Here is a 23,392-nt window from a genome sequence, read left to right on the forward strand (position 1 = left end):
TTGTGCTGTATTATATTGTAGTGTATTGTGTGGATTGTATTGTACTGTATTGTACTGTATTGTCGTTTATTGTGCTGTATTGTATTGTAGTGTATTGTGTTGTATTGTAGTGTATTGTAGTGTACTGTATTGTACTGTAGTGTATGGTGATGTATTGTGCTGTAGTGTAGTGTATTGTGCTTTATTGTAGTGTAGTGTATTGTAGTTTATTGTGCTGTATTATATTGTTGTGAATTGTGTTGTAGTGTATTGTACTGTACTGCACTGTAGTTTATTGTGCTGTATTGTAGTGTATTGTGCTGTATTGCAATGTATTGTGCTGTATTGTAGTGTATTGTTTTGTACTGTATTGTGCTTTATTGTAGTGTTTTATACTGTATTGTAGTGTATTGTAGTGTAGTGTAGTGTGCTGTATTGTAGTGTATTGTATTGTAGTATATTGTGCCCTATTGTAGAGTATTGCATTGTAGTGTATTGCACCTTATTGTAGTGTATCGTAATGTATTGTGCTGTATTGTAGTGTATTGTGCTGTATTGTAGTTTATTGCACTGTATCGTGGTGTATTGTGCTGTATTGTGGTGTATTGTGCTGTATTATATTGTAGTGTATTGTGTTGTATTGTATTGTACTGTATTGTACTGTATTGTCGTTTATTGTGCTGTATTGTATTGTATTGTATTGTATTGTAGTGTATTGTTTTGTACTGTATTGTGCTTTATTGTAGTGTTTTTAATACTGTATTGTAGTGTATTGTAGTGTTTTGTAGTGTATTGTAGTGTATTGTAGTGTAGTGTGCTGTATTACAGAGTATTGCATTGTATTGTATTGTAGTGTATTGTGCTGTATTGTAGTGTATTGTGCTGTATTGTAGTTTATTGCAATGTATTGTGCTATATTGTAGTGTAGTGTATTGTAGTTGATTGTGGTGTATTGTAATGGATTGTACTGTATTGTACTGTATTACAGAGTATTGCATTGTATTGTAGTGTATTGTGCTGTATTGTAGTTTATTCTGTTGTATTGTAGTGTATTGTGCTGTATTGTAGTGTATTGTGCTGTATTGTAATGTATTGTGCTGTATTGTAGTGTATTGTTTTGTACTGTATTGTGCTTTATTGTAGTGTTTTATACTGTATTGTAGTGTATTGTAGTGTAGTGTAGTGTAGTGTGCTGTATTGTAGTGTATTGTATTGTAGTATATTGTGCCCTATTGTAGAGTATTGCATTGTAGTGTATTGTACCTTATTGTAGTGTATCGTAGTGTATTGTGCTGTATTGTAGTGTATTGTGCTGTATTGTAGTTTATTGCACTGTATTGTGGTGTATTGTGCTGTATTGTAGTTTATTGTGCTGTATTATATTGTAGTGTATTGTGTGGATTGTATTGTACTGTATTGTACTGTATTGTCGTTTATTGTGCTGTATTGTAGTGTATTGTGTTGTATTGTAGTGTATTGTAGTGTACTGTATTGTACTGTAGTGTATGGTGATGTATTGTGCTGTAGTGTAGTGTATTGTGCTTTATTGTAGTGTAGTGTATTGTAGTTTATTGTGCTGTATTATATTGTAGTGTATTGTGTTGTAGTGTATTGTGTTGTAGTGTATTGTACTGTATTGTAGTTTATTGTGCTGTATGGTATTGTAGTGTAATGTGCTGTATTGTAGTGTATTGTTTTCTGCTGTATTGTGCTTTATTGTATTGTTTATACTGTATTGTAGTGTAGTGTATTGTGCTGTATTAGAGTATTGCATTGTATTGTATTGTAGTGTATTGTGCTGTATTGTAGTGTATTGTGCTGTATTGTAGTTTATTGCTCTGTATTGTAGTGTATTGTGCTGTATTGCAGTGTAGTGTATTGTAGTTTATTGTGCTGTATTATATTGTTGTGAATTGTGTTGTAGTGTATTGTACTGTACTGCACTGTAGTTTATTGTGCTGTATTGTAGTGTATTGTGCTGTATTGTAGTGTATTGTGCTGTATTGTAATGTATTGTGCTGTATTGTAGTGTATTGTTTTGTACTGTATTGTGCTTTATTGTAGTGTTTTATACTGTATTGTAGTGTATTGTAGTGTAGTGTAGTGTAGTGTGCTGTATTGTAGTGTATTGTATTGTAGTATATTGTGCCCTATTGTAGAGTATTGCATTGTAGTGTATTGCACCTTATTGTAGTGTATCGTAATGTATTGTGCTGTATTGCAGTGTATTGTGCTGTACTGTAGTTTATTGCACTGTATTGTGGTGTATTGTGCTGTATTGTGCTGTATTGTGCTGTATTATATTGTAGTGTATTGTGTTGTATTGTATTGTACTGTATTGTCGTTTATTGTGCTGTATTGTATTGTAGTGTATTGTGTTGTATTGTAGTGTATTGTTTTGTACTGTATTGTGCTTTATTGTAGTGTTTTTAATACTGTATTGTAGTGTATTGTAGTGTTTTGTAGTGTAATGTAGTGTATTGTAGTGTAGTGTGCTGTATTACAGAGTATTGCATTGTATTGTATTGTAGTGTATTGTATTGTGCTGTATTGTAGTGTATTGTGCTGTATTGTAGTTTATTGCAATGTATTGTGCTATATTGTAGTGTAGTGTATTGTAGTTGATTGTGGTGTATTATATTGTAGTGTATTGTAGTGTATTGTATTGTGCTGTATTGTAGTGTATTGTGCTGTATTGTAGTTTATTGCAATGTATTGTGCTATATTGTAGTGTAGTGTATTGTAGTTGATTGTGGTGTATTATATTGTAGTGTATTGTGTTGTAGTGTATTGTACTGTACTGTATTGTAATGGATTGTACTGTATTGTACTGTATTACAGAGTATTGCATTGTATTGTAGTGTATTGTGCTGTATTGTAGTTTATTCTGTTGTATTGTAGTTTATTGTGCTGTGTTGTAATGTATTGTAGTTTATGGTGCTGTATTGTAATGTATTGCACTGCATTGTAGTGTATTGTGCCCTATTGTAGAGTATTGCATTGTACTGTAGTGTACTGTATTGTAGCGTGTTTTAGTGTAGTTTATTCTGTTGTATTGTAGTGTATTTTAGTTTATTGCGCTGTATTGTAGTGTATTGTAATGTATTGTAGTTGATGGTGCTGTATTGTAGTGTATTGTACTGCATTGTAGTGTATTGTAGTGTATGGTGCTGTATTCTAGTGTATTGTGCTGTATTGGAGTGTATTGTATTGCAATTTATTGTGCTATATTGTAGTATATTGTAGTTTGTTGTGCTGCATTGTATTGTAGTGTATTGTATTGTATTGAAGTATATTGTTTATGATGTATTGTTTTGTGCTTTATTGTAGTGTATTGTACTGTATTGTATTGTATTGTGATGTTGTAGTGTATTGTGCTTTATTGTAGTGTATTGTATTGCAATTTATTGTACTGTATTGTAGTGTATTGTACTGTAGTGTATTGTACTGTAGTGTATTGTACTTTATTGTATGTATGTATTGTATTGTATTGTAGTGTGTTGTATTGAGCAATATTGTACTGTATTGTATTGTAGTGTATTGTGATGTTGTAGTGTATTGTATTGTTCTTTATTGTAGTGTATTGTGCTTTATTGTAGTGTATTGTATTGCAATTTATTGTACTGTATTGTATTGTATTGTATTGTACTGTAGTGTATTGTACTGTAGTGTATTGTACTGTAGTGTATTGTACTTTATTGTATGTATTGTCTTGTATTGTATTGCATTGTAGTGTGTTGTATTGAGCTATATTGTAGTGTATTTTGCTGTATTGTGCTGTATTGTAGTGTACGGTATTGTAGTGTACTGTGCTGTATTGTAGTGTAGTGTATTGTACTTTATTGTATGTATTGTCTTGTATTGTAGTGCATTGTAGTGTGTTGTATTGAGCTATATTGTAGTGTATTTTGCTGTATTGTGCTGTATTGTAGTGTACGGTATTGTAGTGTACTGTGCTGTATTGTAGTGTAGTGTATTGTACTTTATTGTATGTATTGTATTGTATTGTAGTGCATTGTAGTGTGTTGTATTGAGCTATATTGTAGTGTATTTTGCTGTATTGTGCTGTATTGTAGTGTACGGTATTGTAGTGTACTGTGCTGTATTGTAGTGTAGTGTATTGTACTTTATTGTATGTATTGTCTTGTATTGTAGTGCATTGTAGTGTGTTGTATTGAGCTATATTGTAGTGTATTTTGCTGTATTGTGCTGTATTGTAGTGTACGGTATTGTAGTGTACTGTGCTGTATTGTATTGTAGTGTAGTGTATTGTGCTGTATTGTAGTGTACGGTATTGTAGTGTACGGTATTGTAGTGTACTGTAGTGCATTGTGCTGTATTGTAGTGTACGGTATTGTAGTGTAGTGTAGTGCATTGTGCTGTATTGTAGTGTACGGTATTGTAGTATACTGTGCTGTATTGTATTGTAGTGTAGTGTATTGTAGTGTACTGTGCTGTATTGTAGTGTAGTGTAGTGTAGTGTACTGAGCTATATTGTAGTGTATTTTGCTGTATTGTGCTGTATTGTAGTGTACGGTATTGTAGTGTACTGTGCTGTATTGTAGTGTAGTGTATTGTACTTTATTGTATGTATTGTATTGTATTGTAGTGCATTGTAGTGTGTTGTATTGAGCTATATTGTAGTGTATTTTGCTGTATTGTGCTGTATTGTAGTGTACGGTATTGTAGTGTACTGTAGTGCATTGTGCTGTATTGTAGTGTACGGTATTGTAGTGTAGTGTAGTGCATTGTGCTGTATTGTAGTGTACGGTATTGTAGTATACTGTGCTGTATTGTATTGTAGTGTAGTGTATTGTAGTGTACTGTGCTGTATTGTAGTGTAGTGTACTGAGCTATATTGTAGTGTATTTTGCTGTATTGTGCTGTATTGTAGTGTACGGTATTGTAGTGTACTGTGCTGTATTGTAGTGTAGTGTATTGTACTTTATTGTATGTATTGTCTTGTATTGTAGTGCATTGTAGTGTGTTGTATTGAGCTATATTGTAGTGTATTTTGCTGTATTGTGCTGTATTGTAGTGTACGGTATTGTAGTGTACTGTGCTGTATTGTAGTGTAGTGTATTGTACTTTATTGTATGTATTGTATTGTATTGTAGTGCATTGTAGTGTGTTGTATTGAGCTATATTGTAGTGTATTTTGCTGTATTGTGCTGTATTGTAGTGTACGGTATTGTAGTGTACTGTGCTGTATTGTAGTGTAGTGTATTGTACTTTATTGTATGTATTGTCTTGTATTGTAGTGCATTGTAGTGTGTTGTATTGAGCTATATTGTAGTGTATTTTGCTGTATTGTGCTGTATTGTAGTGTACGGTATTGTAGTGTACTGTGCTGTATTGTATTGTAGTGTAGTGTATTGTGCTGTATTGTAGTGTACGGTATTGTAGTGTACGGTATTGTAGTGTACTGTAGTGCATTGTGCTGTATTGTAGTGTACGGTATTGTAGTGTAGTGTAGTGCATTGTGCTGTATTGTAGTGTACGGTATTGTAGTATACTGTGCTGTATTGTATTGTAGTGTAGTGTATTGTAGTGTACTGTGCTGTATTGTAGTGTAGTGTAGTGTAGTGTACTGAGCTATATTGTAGTGTATTTTGCTGTATTGTGCTGTATTGTAGTGTACGGTATTGTAGTGTACTGTGCTGTATTGTAGTGTAGTGTATTGTACTTTATTGTATGTATTGTCTTGTATTGTAGTGCATTGTAGTGTGTTGTATTGAGCTATATTGTAGTGTATTTTGCTGTATTGTGCTGTATTGTAGTGTACGGTATTGTAGTGTACTGTGCTGTATTGTAGTGTAGTGTATTGTACTTTATTGTATGTATTGTATTGTATTGTAGTGCATTGTAGTGTGTTGTATTGAGCTATATTGTAGTGTATTTTGCTGTATTGTGCTGTATTGTAGTGTACGGTATTGTAGTGTACTGTGCTGTATTGTAGTGTAGTGTATTGTACTTTATTGTATGTATTGTCTTGTATTGTAGTGCATTGTAGTGTGTTGTATTGAGCTATATTGTAGTGTATTTTGCTGTATTGTGCTGTATTGTAGTGTACGGTATTGTAGTGTACTGTGCTGTATTGTATTGTAGTGTAGTGTATTGTGCTGTATTGTAGTGTACGGTATTGTAGTGTACGGTATTGTAGTGTACTGTAGTGCATTGTGCTGTATTGTAGTGTACGGTATTGTAGTGTAGTGTAGTGCATTGTGCTGTATTGTAGTGTACGGTATTGTAGTATACTGTGCTGTATTGTATTGTAGTGTAGTGTATTGTAGTGTACTGTGCTGTATTGTAGTGTAGTGTAGTGTAGTGTACTGTGCTGTATTGTAGTGTAGTGTATTGTAGTGTACTGTGCCGTATTGTAGTGTAGTGTACTGTGCTGTATTGTAGTGTACGGTATTGTAGTATACTGTGCTGTATTGTATTGTAGTGTAGTGTATTGTAGTGTACTGTGCTGTATTGTAGTGTAGTGTATTGTAGTATACTGTGCTGTATTGTATTGTAGTGTAGTGTATTGTAGTGTACTGTGCTGTATTGTAGTGTACGGTATTGTAGTGTACTGTGCTGTATTGTATTGTAGTGTAGTGTATTGTAGTGTACTGTGCTGTATTGTATTGTATTGTGCTGTATTGTAGTGTACGGTATTGTAGTATACTGTGCTGTATTGTATTGTAGTGTAGTGTATTGTAGTGTACTGTGCTGTATTGTAGTGTAGTGTATTGTAGTGTACTGTGCTGTATTGTAGTGTAGTGTATTGTAGTGTACTGTGCTGTATTGTAGTGTAGTGTATTGTAGTGTACTCTGCTGTATTGTAGTGTACGGTATTGTAGTATACTGTGCTGTATTGTAGTGTACTGTGCTGTATTGTAGTGTACGGTATTGTAGTATACTGTGCTGTATTGTAGTGTAGTGTACGGTATTGTAGTATACTGTGCTGTATTGTAGTGTAGTGTATTGTATTGTAGGGTACTGTGCTGTATTGTAGTGTAGTGTATTGTAGTGTACTGTGCTGTATTGTAGTGTAGTGTATTGTAGTGTACTGTGCTGTATTGTAGTGTAGTGTATTGTAGTGTACTGTGCTGTATTGTAGTGTAGTGTATTGTGTACCTGCTGTAAGAAGGCTATGAGGTTACTGGTGCCCCACTTGTCAGGCCTGGGCAGGTTGATGTCTTTGAGGTAGAGGACCAGGTTCTCACAGTGTTTGGGTCTGTAGGCCCGTCCCGTGTTGGAACTGAGCAGCAGACATGTCTGACTGAGCTTCTGGAGGACATGACGAGACGAGGTCTGGGCGCTACAGTGGACCACCGCTACCTGGGTGGAACGCAGCCGAGAGAACGCATAGCGCAGCAGCATACTGGAGGAGAACACACAGACACATTAACACAAACACACATATTAACACACACAGAAATGAACACACACACAGAAATGAACACACACACAAACATGAACACACTCACAAACACACATTAACACTCACACACACACATTAACACACACACACATTAACACACACATTAACACACACACACACACATTAACACACACACACACATTAACACACATTAACACACAAACACATTAACACACACACATTAACACACACACAATGTTGGCAGAACATAGGCTAAATGCCAAATAGATTTTCCAGACCATAACATTGAAGGAGGACATGAGTCATTAGAGGTTAGATATCAGAGGATGAAGAGGAGATGACAGAGGAAGAGGAAGAGATAGGAGGGAGGAGAGAGGAAAATTAACTCTGTATTGAAAAGTGTTGATGCCGCAGGGGTCTGTTTAACCGAATTTGTGAGAAAAACCTCAGGGCGAGGAGGGACATTTTGTGAGGGTGCAAACTGAGATAGGATAATTGGGATGTGTGTGTGTGTGTGTGTGCGCGCGCGTGCCTGAGCGCAGCAGTGGAAATTAATTAGATGTTTTTTCATCAGACAGGGATGACAAGCGTTTCCATGACGCCCTGACATTTCAGCGAGATTAGGGTTGTGGGTGTCATGGAGGGGGGTGGCTCAAGTGGAGTGTAAAAGCCAATCAGAGATGCCCTCCCTCTACTGGGTGCCCCAGGGATGACAGTAATGACTGTAGATTCAACAAGTCTCAGGCCCCCCGCCTGCCCCTCAGTCCGCTGTGCTATTCTAAGAAAGGTCACGCCTTAAATAAAACATGCCTGGAAACATACGTGTGTGTCATACCGTTCTCCCTGAACAGTAAGAGGAGGTTGTGCATGATCTGGCTAGAGTGTATTATACATCCTGTGTGTGTGTGTCCGTTTACCCCTTGCCACAGCCCTCAGGCCCCACCAGTATGAAGGGTTGTCTGTGCTGGGAGGAGAGCCAGTGGGAGAAGCAGTGCAGTCCTCTCTGCATGTCGGGGGTCTGGATGACGGGGAGTGTGTGAGTGTGTGTGAGCTCTTCCAGGCTGAGGCCGTCAGGACGTTCCAGAGTGTACACACACAGCCGGCCAGACTCAGGGTCATAGTAGGTGTCCAGGGGCTTCCTCGGGTCAGGAGGGCTCTCTCTAGCCCAGACCAGCACCTGCAGGAAATGCACACACACATATAGTGCTTTCGGAAAGTATAGAGACCCCTTGACCTTTTCCACATTTTGTTAGGTTACAGCCTTGTTCTAAAATGTATTAAATTGTTTTCCCCCTCATGAATCTACAAACAATACCCCATAAATAAAAGGCAAAATCTTTTCTTTTTTTTAAGCTAATTTATATATTTTAAAAAAAATGTAAATATCAAATAAGTATTCAGACCCTTTACTCAGTACTTTGTTTAATCACCTTTGGCAGTGATTACAGCCTCGAGTCTTCTTGGGTATGACGCTACAGGCTTGGCACACCTGTATTTGGGGAGTTTCTCCCATTCTTCTCTGCAGATCCTCTCAAGCTCTGTCAGGTTGGATGGGGAGCGTCGCTGCACAGCTATTTTCAGGTCTCTCCAGAGATGTTCGATTGGGTTCAAGTCCCGTCTCTGGCTGGGCCACTCATGGACATTCAGAGACTTATCCCGAAGCCACTCCAGCATTATCTTGACTACGTGCTTAGGTTCGTTGTCCTGTTGGAAGGTGAACCTTTGCCCCAGTCTGAGGTCCTGAGCGCTCTGGAACTTTGCCTGTTCATTTTTGCCTCAATCCTGACTAGTCTCACAGTCCCTGCCGCTGAAAAACTTCCCCACAGCAAGGATTGGCGTTCAGGCCAAAGAGTTCAATCTTGGTTTCGTCAGACCAGAGAACCTTGTTTCTCATGGTCTGATAGTCCTTTAGGTGCCTTTTAATGAGGAGTGGCTTCCGTCTGGCCACGCTACCATAAAGGCCTGATTGTTGGAGTGCTGCAGAGATGGTTGTCTTTCTTGAAGGTTCTCCTATCTCCACAGAGGAACTCTAGAGCTCTGTCATAGTGACCATCTGGTTCTTGGTCACCTCCCTGACCAAGGCCCTTCTCCCCTGATTGCTCAGTTTGGCCGGGTGGCCAGCTCTAGGAAGAGTCTTTGTGGTTACAAACTTCTTCCATTTATGAATGATGGAGGCCACTGTGTTCTTGGGGACCTTCAATGCTGCAGACATTTTTTGGTACCCTTCCCCAGATCTGTGCCTCGACACAATCCTGTCTCAGAGCTCTACGGACAATTCCTTCAACCTCAATGCTTGGTTTTTGCTCTGACATGTACTGTCAACTATGTGACCTTATATAGACAGGTGTGTGCCTTTCCATATCATGTCCAATCAATTGAATTTACCACATGTGGATTTCAATCAAGTTGTAGAAACATCTCAAGGATGATCAACGAAAACAGGATGCACCTGAGCTCAGTTTCAAGACGCATAGTAAAGGGTCTGAATATTTATGTAAATGAGGTATTTCTGTTTTTATACATTTGCTCAAATGTGGTATTGGGGGGTATTGTGTGTAGATTGCTGAGGATTTTTATTCATTTAATATATTTTAGAATAAGGCTGTAAAGTAACAAAATGTGGAAAAAGTCAATGGGTCTGAATACTTTCCGTAAGATGTTTATTAGTTGATTAATGGATGGATGGATGGCTGGATAGTTAAATGGATGGATAAATGGATGGATAGTTAAATGGACAGATAAATGGATGGATAGCTAAATGGATGGATGAACAGATGGACAAACGGATGGATGGCTGGATAAATGGATGGATAGTGAAATGGATGGATGGATATTTAAATGGATGGATAGTTAACCTGTCAAGGTATAGGGGGCAGTATTTTTGATTTCGGATGAAAAGCGTGCCCAGAGTAAACTGCCTAATACTCGTGCTCAGAGTCAAATATTTGCATATTATTCGTAGATTTGGATAGAAAACACTCTGAAGTTTCTAAAACTGTTTGAATGATGTCTGTGAATATATCAGAACTCATATGGCAGGTAAAAACCTGAGAAAAACCCAACCAGGAAGTGGGAGATTGAGAATTGTAGTTCTTCTTTTGAATCCCTATCGAAACGACAGTGTCTGTGGGGTCATGTTGCACTTCCTAAGGCTTCCATTGGCTGTCAACAGCCTTCAGAAAGTGTTTTCATCCTTCTCCTGTTACTGGGCAGAAAATAGTAGCTCAGTCAATGAGTGGACTGCCTGGGACCAGCGAGTTGTTTACTGCACGGGCAAATTTGGCATGCCCCTCCTTCTTTTTCTCCTGGAATGAATACACTATTGTCCGGTTGGAATATTATTGCATTTTTACGTTAAAAATACCCTAAAGATTGATTGTAAACAACGTTTGACATGTTTCTACGAACGGTAATGGAACTATTTGACTTTTCGTCTCTGGTACTGCGCTCGCGCGTTATGCCTTTGGATAGTGATCTGAACGCACGAACAAAACGGAGGTATTTGGACATAAATATGGAGTATTTCGAACAAAACAAACATTTCTTGTGGAAGTAGGAGTCCTCGGAGTGCATTCTGATAAAGATCAGCAAAGAGAATGTTTACAATACTAATTCAGAGTTCGTTGATGACAGAACTTGGCAGGTAGCTGTATAGCTTGCTTCGATGGCTGAGCTATGTACTCAGAATATTGAACAATGTGCTTTCTCCGTAAAGTTATTTTGAAATCTGACAAAGCTGTTGCGTCAAGGAGTAGTGTATCTATAATTCTTTCAAAACTGTTGTAAATGTTATCAACGTTTATGATGAGTATTTTTGTAAATTGATGTGCACATTCACTGGGAGTTTTGGTGGGAATACATTTTCTGAACATCACGCGCCAATGTAAAATGCTGTTTTTGGATATAAATATGAACTTTATCGAGCAAAACATACATGTATTGTATAACATGAAGTCCTATGAGTGCCATCTGATGAAGATCATCAAAGGTTAGTGAATATTTTAGCTGTACTTTTGGTTTTAATGATGCATGTCCTTGCTTGGAAAACGGCTGTGTGGATTTTCTTGTGAAGTTTATGTCCTAACATAATCAAATTTTATGCTTTCGCCGTAAAGTCTTTTTGAAATCGGACAATGTGGTTAGATGAACTTCTATGGGCTACCTGTGGGACACAGCCAGTGAAATATCAGGGCGGCAAATTCAAAACAACAAAATGTCATAATTCAACTTTCTCAAACATACAACTATTTTACACCATTTTAAAGATACACTTCTCCTTGATGAAACCACATTGTCCGATTTCAAAAAGGCTTTACAGCGAAAGCAAAACATTAGATTATGTTAGGAGAGTACATAGACAAAAAAAAATCACACAGCCATTTTCCAAGCAAGGACATGCATCACGAAAACCAAAAACACAGCTAAATGAAGCACTAACCTTTGACGATCTTCATCAGATGACACTCCTAGGACATTATGTTACACAATACATGTATGTTTTGTTCGATAAAGTTCATATTTATATCCAAAAACAGCATTTTACATTAGCGCGTGATGTTCAGAAGATGTATTCCCACCAAAACTCCCGGTGAATGTGCACATCAATTTACAAAAATACTCATCATAAACGTTGACAAAATATACTGCTCAAAAAAATAAAGGGAACACTTAAACAACACATCCTAGATCTGAATGAAATAAATAATCTTATTAAATACTTTTTTCTTTACATAGTTGAATGTGCTGACAACAAAATCACACAAAAATAAATCAATGGAAATCCAATTTATCAACCCATGGAGGTCTGGATTTGGAGTCCCTCTCAAAATTAAAGTGGAAAACCACACTACAGGCTGATCCAACTTTGATGTAATGTCCTTAAAACAAGTCAAAATGAGGCTCAGGAGTGTGTGTGGCCTCCACGTGCCTGTATGACCTCGCTACAACGCCTGGGCATGCTCCTGATGAGGTGGCGGATGGTCTCCTGAGGGATCTCCTCCCAGACCTGGACTAAAGCATCCGCCAACTCCTGGACAGTCTGTGGTGCAATGTGGCGTTGGTGGATGGAGTGAGATATGATGTGCTCAATTGGATTCAGGTCTGGGGAACGGGCGGGCCAGTCCATAGCATCAATACCTTCCTCTTGCAGGAACTGCTGACACACTCCAGCCACATGAGGTCTAGCATTGTCTTGCATTAGGAGGAACCCAGGGCCAACCGCACCAGCATATGGTCTCACAAGGGGTCTGAGGATCTCATCTCGGTACCTAATGGCAGTCAGGCTACCTCTGGCGAGCACATGGAGGGCTGTGCGGCCCCCCAAAGAAATGCCACCCCACACCATGACTGACCCACCGCCAAACCGGTCATGCTGGAGGATGTTGCAGGCAGCAGAATGTTCTCCACGACGTCTCCAGACTCTGTCACGTGTGCTCAGTGTGAACCTGCATTCATCTGTGAAGAGCACAGGGCGCCAGTGGCGAATTTGCCAATCTTGGTGTTCTCTGGCAAATGCCAAACGTCCTGCATGGTGTTGGGCTGTAAGCACAATCCCCACCTGTGGACGTCGGGCCCTCATACCACCCTCATGGAGTCTGTTTCTGACCGTTTGAGCAGACACATGCACATTTGTGACCTGCTGGAGGTCATTTTGCAGGGCTCTGGCAGTGCTTCTGCTCCTCCTTGCACAAAGGCAGAGGTAGCGGTCCTGCTGCTGGGTTGTTGCCCTCCTACGGCCTCCTCCACGTCTCCTGATGTACTGGCCTGTCTCCTGGTAGCGCCTCCATGCTCTGGACACTACGCTGACAGACACAGCAAACCTTCTTGCCACAGCTCGCATTGATGTGCCATCCTGGATGAGCTGCACTACCTGAGCCACTTGTGTGGGTTGTAGACTCCGTCTCATGCTACCACTAGAGTGAAAGCACCGCCAGCATTCAAAAGTGACCAAAACATCAGCCAGGAAGCATAGGAACTGAGAAGTGGTATGTGGTCCCCACCTGCAGAACCACTCCTTTATTGGGGGTGTCTTGCTAATTGCCTATAATTTCCACCTGTTGTCTATTCCATTTGCACAACAGCATGTGAAATGTATTGTCAATCAGTGTTGCTTCCTAAGTGGACAGTTTGATTTCACAGAAGTGTGATTGACTTGGAGTTACATTGTGTTGTTTAAGTGTTCCCTTTATTTTTTTGAGCAATTATTTAAAGAATTATAGATAGACTACTCCTGGATGCAACCGCTGTGTCAGATTTTAAAATAGCTTTACAGAGAAAGCACATTTTTCAATATTCTGAGTACATAGCTCGCCGTCACAGCAAGCTATACAGACACCCGCCAAGTTCGGGGTCACCTAAACTCAGAATATTCATTCAAGAAGAAAAAGAAGGATATTCATTCAAGAAGAAAAAGAAGGAAAGGCGCCCTCGTGGGATTGCGCATATCCAATCCCTTTGTCCACAGGCAGTCCACTGATTGACTGAGCTCCTATTATCTGCCCAGTGACAGGAGAATGCTGAAAGAACTTTCTGAAGGCTGTTGACAGCCAATGGAAGCCTTAGGAAGTGCAACGTGACCCCACAGAAACTGTAGTTTCGATAGAGAATCAAAAGAAGAACTACAATTCTCAGACTTTCCACTTCCTGGTTGGATTTTTCTCAGGTTTCTGCCTGCCATATGAGTTCTGTTATACTCAAAGACACCATTCAAACAGTTTTAGAAACTTCAGAGTGTTTTCTATCCAAATCTACTAATAATATGCATATTCTAGTTTCTGGGCCAGAGTAGTAACCAGTTTAATTTGGGTACGTTTTTCGTCCGGCCGTGAAAATACTACCCCCTACACCTCAACAGGTTAACGAGAGTCTTATCTTTAAAATGGTGTAAAATAGTTGATTGTTTGAGAAAATGAAATTATGAGATTTTTGCTGTTTTGTATTTCACGCCATGCAATTTCACTGGCTGTTGAATAGTGTCTAACGGTCACGTCCCACCTAGCCCAGAGAAGTTAAATGGATGGATAGTTAAATGGATGGATGGTTAAATGGATGGATAAATAGTTAAATGGATGGATAATTAAATGGATGGATAGTTAAATGGATGGATGAACAGATGGACAAATGGATGGATAGTTAAATGGATGGATGGTTAAATGGATGGATGAACAGATGGACAAACGGATGGATGGATGGATGGATGGATGGATGGATGGATGGATGGATGGATGGATGGATGGATGGATGGATGGATGGACAAACAGATGGATAGTTAAATGGATGGATAGGTAATGGATGAATAAATGGATGGATAGTTAAATGGATGGATAGTTAAATGGATAGGTAATGGATGAATAAATGGATCGATGAACAGATGGACAAACGGATGGATGGATGGACAAACAGATGGATAGTTAAATGGATGGATAAATGGATGGATAGTTAAATGGATGGATGAACAGATGAACAAACGGACGGATGAATGGATAAATGGATTGACCGCCTCGTCTTACCTCCTTGGCGAAGTCCTGTCTTGATTTGAGGTTGAGGTTCCCGCCCAGCCCTCTGATGAGACTAACCACAAACTGACCACGCTCTGTCACTCCACTCAGGTGGGACAGACCGTTCAACACCGTCCCTACCAGACTGGTCTCCACCACCAAGTCATTCTGACAGACAGAGACAGAAACAGAGACAGAGAGAGTCAGAATAGTTTTGAACACAAGATATCCAATCCACAACAATATATTTGGGGTAAAACTGATTGGCTAGAGTATATTTGGGGTAAAATTCCAATTGGCTAGAGTATATTTGGGGTAAAACTCCAATTGGCTAGAGTATATTTGAGGTAAAACTCCAATTTGCTAGAGTATATTTGAGGTCAAACTCCAATTGGCTAGAGTATATTTGAGGTCAAACTCCAATTGGCTAGAGTATATTTGAGGTAAAACTCCAATTGGCTAGAGTATATTTGAGGTAAAACTCCATTTGGCTAGAGTATATTTGAGGAAAAACTCCAATTGGCTAGAGTATATTTGGGGTAAAACTCCAATTGGCTAGAGTATATTTGTGGTAAAACTCCAATTGGCTAGAGTATATTTGTGGTAAAACTCCAATTGGCTACATTAATCCAGTTGATGCTATTGATTATGACCAGAAGAGGGCAGTGTCAGTATGTATCACCTGTTTAAGCACCCAGTCAAGACCTCTGTGAAAGTAGTCTCCCATCCAGTTCTCCAGGTTACTGCGACACTCATCAGGCTGACCCTTCAGCCACGACTTGACCAACGCACTCACATCTGTGTCCTCATCACTACAGAGAGAAGAGAAGGGTTGGAACATGACTAAAACATGAATGGAGGTTAACCCATCAAGGACCACACATACAAAACACACACATACACACCAACCTGAGAAAAATCATGCCCATGCGTGAGATTGTGGCTGGTGAGGCACAGCTGAGGTCGTGGGTCTCAAAGACAAAGTTGACGTTGGGTCCAAACTGGATCCTCTCTCCACTGGGCATGGTCAGAAGACGGTTGTCATCCAACACCGAGTTCAACGATTCGATCCACTCTGGGTCTATGTCCCCGTCACAGATGATCCACGAGCTCACCTCTGGAACACACACAACAGCTAACATCAGGGCACTCCCCTTCAATATTGCAAATAGACTGTAGCTTCCATCAATGTAATTTGCCTGAATAATTTCCAAGCCCCATACAGTTGAAGTCGGAAGTTTACATACACTTAGGTTAGAGTCATTAAAACTAGTTTTTCAGCCACTCCACAAATGTATTGTTTAACAAACTATAGTTTTGGCAAGTCGGTTAGGACATCTACTTCGTGCATGACACAAGTAATTTTTCCAACAATTGTTTACAGACAGATTATTTCACTTATAATTCACTGTATCACAATTCCAGTGTGTCAGAAGTTTACATACACTAAGTTGACTGTGCCTTTAAACAGCTTAGAAAATTCCAGAAAATGATGTCATGGCTTTAGAAGCTTCTGATAGGCTAATTGACATCATTTGAGTAAATTGGAGGTGTACCTGTGGATGTATTTCAAGGCCTACCTTCAAACTCAGTGCCTCTGCTTGACATCATGGGGAAATCATTTAAAGTTAAAGCTTGCCAAAACTATAGTTTTGTGGAGTGGTTGAAAAACAAGTTTTAATGACTCCAACATAAGTGTATGTAAACTTCCGACTTCAACTGTACACACACACAACAGTTCAAAAGTTTGGGGTCACTTAGAAATGTCCTTGTTTTTGAAAGAAAATTAAAAAAAATGTCCATTAAAATAATATCAAATTGATCAGAAATATGTTGTAAATGACTATCGTAGCTGGAAACGGCAGATGTTTTTATGAAATATCTACATAGGTGTACAGAGGCCCATTATCAGCAACCATCACTTCTGTGTTCCAATGACAAGTTGTGTTAGCTAATCCAAGTTGAGCATTTTAAAAGGCTAATTGATCATTAGAAAACCCTTTTGCAATTATGTTAGCACAGCTGAAAACTGTTGTCCTGATTATTAAAGAAGCAAAAAAACTGGCCTGATTTAGACAAGTTGAGTATCTGGAGCATCAGCATTTGTGGGTTCGATTACAGGCTCAAAATGGCCAGAAACAAAGAACTGTCTTCTGAAACTCGTCAGTCTATTCTTGTTCTGAGAAATGAAGGCTATTCCATGCGAAAAATTGCCAAGAAATTGAAGATCTCATACAACGCTGTGTACTACTCCCTTCACTGAACAGCGCAAACTGGCTCTAACCAGAATAGAAAGAGTGGGAGGTGCACAACTGAGCAAGAGGACAAGTACATTAGAGTGTCTAGTTTGACAGACGTCTCACAAGTCCTCAACTGGCAGCTTCATTAAATAGTACCCACGAAACACCAGTCTCAACGTCAACAGTGAAGAGGCGACTCTGGGATGCTGGCCTTCTAGGCAGAGCTGCAAAGAAAAAGCCATATCTCAGACTGGCCAATAAAAAGAAAAGATTAAGATGGGCAAAAGAACACAGACACTGGACAGAGGAAGACTGGAAAAAAGTGTTACGGACAGACGAATCTAAGTTTGAGGTGTTCGGATCACAAAGAACATTCGTGAGACGCAGAAAAAATGAAAAGATGCTGGAGGAGTGCTTGACGCCATCTGTCAAGCATGGTGGAGGCAATGTGATGGTCTGGGGATGCTTTGGTTGTGGTAAAGTGGGAGATTTGTACAGGGTAAAAGGGATCTTGAAGAAGGAAGGCTATCACTCCATTTTGCAACGCCATGCCATACCCTGTGGACGGCGCTTAATTGGAGTCAATTTCCTCCAACAACAGGACAATGGCCCAAAGCACAGCTCTAAACTATGCAAGAACAATTTAGGGAAGAAGCAGTCAGCTGGTATTCTGTCTATAATGGAGTGGCCAGCACAGTCACCGGATCTCAACCCTATTGAGCTGTTGTGGGAGCAGCTTGACTGTATGGTATGTAATAAGTGCCCATCAGGCAATCCAACTTGTGGGAGGTGCTTCAGGAACATGGGTTGAAATCTCTTCAGATTACCTCAACAAATTGACAACTAGAATGCCAAATGTCTGCAAGGCTGTAATTGCTGCAAATGGAGGATTCTTTGACGAAAGAAAAGTTTGAAGGACACAATTATTTCAAATAAAAATCAAGATGGCGTAGCAGTGCAGACGTGTTTTGTTCGTACTTTTGTAGTTTTCGTATTTTTTGTATACATTTCAAATTTTATTTTCAATCTCTTTTCCATTTTAATTCAATTATACCTTCCGGTAACCTGCCTCACCCAATGTGATACGGAACCGCTATTATTTTACATTTTTAGACCTTACAGCAAGAACCACCTAGCCATCAGAAGCTAACCAGCTACAAGCTATTTAGTCATTGTTAGCCACTGCTAGCGGCCTTTACCCTTCTGCACAGATACCAGACCTTTTTTTTGCCTGGATAATACTTGCCAGCCTACCAGTATCGGACTGTTTCTCCACTACTACGCCGGATTCCTGCCGTAATCCCAGGACCATTACTCCTGATCTTCACAGCTAGCTAGCACCCACCGAGTTACCTAGTACCGAAGCTATCCCTGAGGCCCACCTCCAGGCCTACTCAGTTGTTAACCCGGATTCCACCCAAACACGGCTAGAACCCACTACTCCACCGGATCCTCGCCGTAAGCTCTGGACCTTGGCACCGGATCACCGCTGCTACCGAGTGGCTATAGTGGCTAACACCCCTGCCCCAAAGCTAACACCAGTTAGCCGTGAGCCAGGCGCATCTCCCGGCTAGCAAATTAAATTACTACAATACCTCTTTCGCCATCTGGCTTGGATCCTTGTCGACACGGCGCCGCGCCGCGCCGCACCACCACGACTGGTCTGCCGACGAATACTCCATCCGCTGTGCCTTCAACCGGCCTCCGTCGGAGCAGATGCTTCTACTAGACCCAGCTACTAACTTTAAACGCCGTGTCGCACGCGTGCTAGCGGAGTAGCGACTACTCTGCGGCTTCCCTGTCCCATCTATTGCTGCCCCCTGGACCCTATGATCACTTGGCTACATAGCTGATGCCTGCTGGACTGTCCATTAATCACGGTACTCCATTCTGTTTATTTTTTGTTTATCTGTCAGCCAAAGGCCACAAACTCAGGCTCTGTGTGTAGTTAACCGACCCTCTCTGCCCAGTCATCGCCATTGTTGTTGTTGTTTTAGCTGATCAGCTGTTGTTGACTTACCCGTTGTTGTCTAGCTTGCTCTCCCAAATTTTCACCTGTGATTACTTTATGCCTCGCTGTATGTCTCTCTCAAATGTCATTATGCCTTGTATACCGTTGTTTAGGTTAGTTATCATTGTTTTAGTTTACAATGGAGCCCCTAGTTCCACTCATCATACCTCTGATACTTCCTTTGTCCCACCTCCCACAAATGCGGTAACCTCACCCATTATAACCAGAATGTCCAGAGATACAACCTCTCTTATCATCACTCAGTGCCTGGGCTTACCTCCGCTGTACCCACACCCCGCCATACCCCTGTCTGCACATTATGCCCTGAATCTATTCTACCACGCCCAGAAATCTGCTCCTTTTATTCTTTGTCCCCAACGCTCTAGGCGACCAGTTTTGATAGCCTTTAGCCGTACCCTCATCCTACTCCTCCTCTGTTCCTTGGGTGATGTGGAGGTAAACCCTCATTTGTTGACTTCTGTGATCGAAAAAGCCTTGGTTTCATGCATGTCAACATCAGAAGCCTCCTCCCTAAGTTTGTTTTATTCACAGCTTTAGCACACTCCGCCAACCCGGATGTCCTTGCCGTGTCTGAATCCTGGCTTGGGAAGGCCACCAAAAATTCTGAGATTTCCATACCCAACTAAAACTTTTTCCATCAAGATAGAACTGCCAAAGGGGGAGGAGTTGCAATCTACTGCAGAGATAGCTTGCAAAGTTCCGTCATACTTTCCAGGTCTATACCCAAACAGTTCGAACTTCTAATTTTAAAAATGAATCTCTCCAAAAATAAGTCTCTCACTGTTGCCGCCTGCTATCGACCCCCCTCCGCTCCCAGCTGTGCCCTGGACACCATTTGTGAATTGATCGCCCCCATCGAGCCTCAGAGTTCGTTCTGCTAGGTGACCTAAACTGGGATATGCTTAACACCCCGGCAGTCCTACAATCTAAGCCAGATGCCCTCAATCTCACACAAATCATCAAGGAACGCACCAGGTACAACCCTAAATCCGTAAACATGGGCACCCTCATAGACATTATTCTGACCAACTTGCCCTCCAAATACGCCTCTGCTGTTTTCAATCAGGATCTCAGCGATCACTGCCTCATTGCCTGTATCCGCTATGGGTCTGCGGTCAAACGACCACCCCTCATCAGTGTCAAACGCTCCCTAAAACACTTCTGCGAGCAGGCCTTTCTAATCGACCTGGCCCGGGTATCCTGGAAGGATATTGACCTCATCCCGTCAGTCGAGGATGCCTGGTCATTCTTTAAAAGTAATTTCCTCACAATCTTAGATAAGCATGCCCCTTTCAAAAAATGCAGAACTAAGAACAGATATAGCCCTTGGTTCACTCCAGACCTGACTGCCCTTGACCTGCACAAAAACATCCTGTGGTGGACTGCAATAGCATCGAAAAGTCCCCGCGATATGCAACTGTTCAGGGAAGTCAGGAACCAATACACGCAGTCAGTCAGGAAAGAAAATGCTACCTTTTTTCAAGCAGAAATTTGCATCCTGTAGCTATAACTCAAAAAAGTTTTGGGACACTGTAAAGTCAATGGAAAACAAAAGCACCTCCTCCCAGCTGCCCACTGTACTGAGGCTAGGTAACACGGTCACCACCGATAAATCCATGATAATCGAAAATTAGCTAGACAATCTGGACCCTCTCTTTCTAAAACTATCCACCCCTATTACCAGCCTGTTCAACCTCTCTTTTGTATCGTCCGAGATCCCTAAAGATTGGAATGTTGCCGTGGCCATCCCCCTCTTCAAAGGGGGTGACACCCTAGACCCAAACTGTTACAGACCTATTTCCATCCTGCCCTGCCTATCTAAAGTCTTCGAAAGCCAAGTTAATAAACAGATCACTGACCATTTCGAATCCCACCGTACCTTCTCCGCTGTGCAATCCGGTTTCCGAGCCGGTCACGGGTGCACCTCAGCCACGCTCAAGGTTCTAAACGATATCATAACCGCCATCGATAAAAGACAGTACTGTGCAGCCGTCTTCATCGACCTGGCCAAGGCTTTCGACTCTGTCACCGTATTCTTATCGGCAGACTCAATAGCCTTGGTTTTTCTAATGACTGCCTCGCCTGGTTCACCAACTACTTTGCAGACAGAGTTCAGTGTGTCAAATCGGAGGGCATGTTGTCCGGACCTCTGGCAGTCTCTATGGGGGTACCACAGGGTTCAATTCTCGGGCCGACTCTTTTCTCTGTATATATCAATGATGTCGCTCTTGCTGCGGGCGATTCCCTGATCCACCTCTACGCAGACGACACCATTCTTTATACTTCTGGCCCTTCCTTGGACACTGTGCTAACAAACCTCCAAACGATCTTCAATGCCATACAACACTCCTTCCGTGGCCTCCAACTGCTCTTAAATGCTAGTAAAACCAAATGCATGCTTTTCAACCGTTCGCTGCACGCACCTGCCCGCCTGACTAGCATCACCACCCTGGACGGTTCCAACCTAGAATATGTGGACAACTACAAATACCTAGGTGTCTGGTTAGACTGTAAACTCTCCTTCCAGACTCATATTAAACATCTCCAATCCAAAATCAAATCTAGAATCGGCTTTCTATTTCGCGCCGCCAAACATACCCTTGTAAAACTGACTATCCTACCGATCCTCGACTTCGGCGATGTCATCTACAAAATAGCTTCCATTACTCTACTCAGCAAACTGGATGCAGTCTATCACAGTGCCATCCGTTTTGTTACCAAATCACCTTATACCACCCACCACTGCGACCTGTATGCTCTAGTCTGCTGGCCCTCGCTACATATTCGTTGCCAGACCCACTGGCTCCACATCATCTATAAGTCTATGCTAGGTAAAGCTCCGCCTTATCTCAGTTCACTGGTCACAATAACAACACCCACCCATAGCACACGTTCCAGCAGGAATATTTCACTGATCATCCCCAAAGCCAACACCTCATTTGGCCGCCTTTCATTCCAGTTCTCTGCTGCCAGTGACTGGAACAAATTGCAAAAATCGCTGAAGTTGGAGACTTTTATTTCCCTCGCCAACTTTAAACATCAGCTACCTGAGCTGCTAACCGATCTCTGCAGCTGTACATAGTCCATCTGTAAATTGCCCACCCAATCTACCTACCTCATCCCCATACTGTTTTTATTTTATTTACTTTTCTGCTCTTTTGCACACCAGTATTTCCACTTGCACATCATCATATGCTCATTTATCACTACAGTGTTAATCTGCTAAATTGTAATTATTCGCTCCTATGGCCTATTTATTGCCAACCTCCTCATGCCTTTTGCACACACTGTATATAGACTTAATTTTTTTCTACTGTGTCATTGACTTGTTTATTGTTTACTCCATGTATAACTCTGTTGTCTGTGTCACACTGCTTTGCTTTATCTTGGCCAGGTCGCAGTTGTAAATGAGAACTAGTTCTCAACTAGCCTACCTGGTTAACCTCTCTAGGGCCGGTGGGACGAAATCGTTTATTTAAATTGTTAATTTATCTAACCACACTGTCCGATTTCAAAAAGGCTTTACAACGAAAGCAAAACATTAGATTATGTCAGCAGAGTACCCAGCCAGAAATAATCAGACACCCATTTTTCAAGCTAGCATATAATGTCACAAAAACCCAGAAGACAGCTAAATGCAGCACTAACCTTTGATGATCTTCATCAGATGACACACCTAGGACATTTAGGACAAATTTAGTAAATTCACCGGAAGTTTGCGGTGGGTGTGCTAGTTCTGAACGTCACATGCTAATGTAAAAAGCTGGTTTTTGATATAAATATGAACTTGATTGAACAAAACATGTATGTATTGTATAACATAATGTCCTAGGGTTGTCATCTGATGAAGATCATCAAAGGTTAGTGCTACATTTAGCTGTGGTTTGGGTTTATGTGATTGTGACTATATGTGACTATGCCATTGAAACACACAGGGGCTTATTAATGTTTCGGCACTTCCTATTGCTTCCACTAGATGTCACCAGCCTTTACAAAGTGTTTTGAGTCTTCTACTGTGAGATCTGACCGAACAAGAGCCTTGGAACGGTGATGGCCGATTAGACTCTGGCGCGCGAGGTCATGTTGGGTACCCTCGTTCCAATACGTTTTAAAAGAGAATGCATTCGTCCACCTTGAATATTATTCATGTTCTGGTTAAAAAAGGCACTAATGATTTATGCTATACAACGTTTGACATGTTTGAACGAACGTAAATATATTTTTTCCCCTCGTTCATGAAGTGAAGTCCGGC

General features: G+C 40.8%; 1 protein-coding gene across 1 annotated transcript in view; it reads right to left on the minus strand.

Moving 5' to 3' along the window:
• Window positions 1-23,392, minus strand: part of dync2h1 (dynein cytoplasmic 2 heavy chain 1) — a 320,231-nt gene that overhangs the window by 224,786 nt on the left and 72,053 nt on the right. The window contains 5 exon segments of the mRNA XM_045724777.1: window positions 7,105-7,351; window positions 8,290-8,549; window positions 14,881-15,036; window positions 15,551-15,680; window positions 15,778-15,985. Of these exon segments, the coding sequence (XP_045580733.1) occupies window positions 7,105-7,351; window positions 8,290-8,549; window positions 14,881-15,036; window positions 15,551-15,680; window positions 15,778-15,985 (1,001 nt within the window).

This window comes from Salmo salar, chromosome ssa09 (assembly GCF_905237065.1).
Source record: "Salmo salar chromosome ssa09, Ssal_v3.1, whole genome shotgun sequence".
Taxonomy (NCBI): Eukaryota; Metazoa; Chordata; class Actinopteri; order Salmoniformes; family Salmonidae; genus Salmo; species Salmo salar.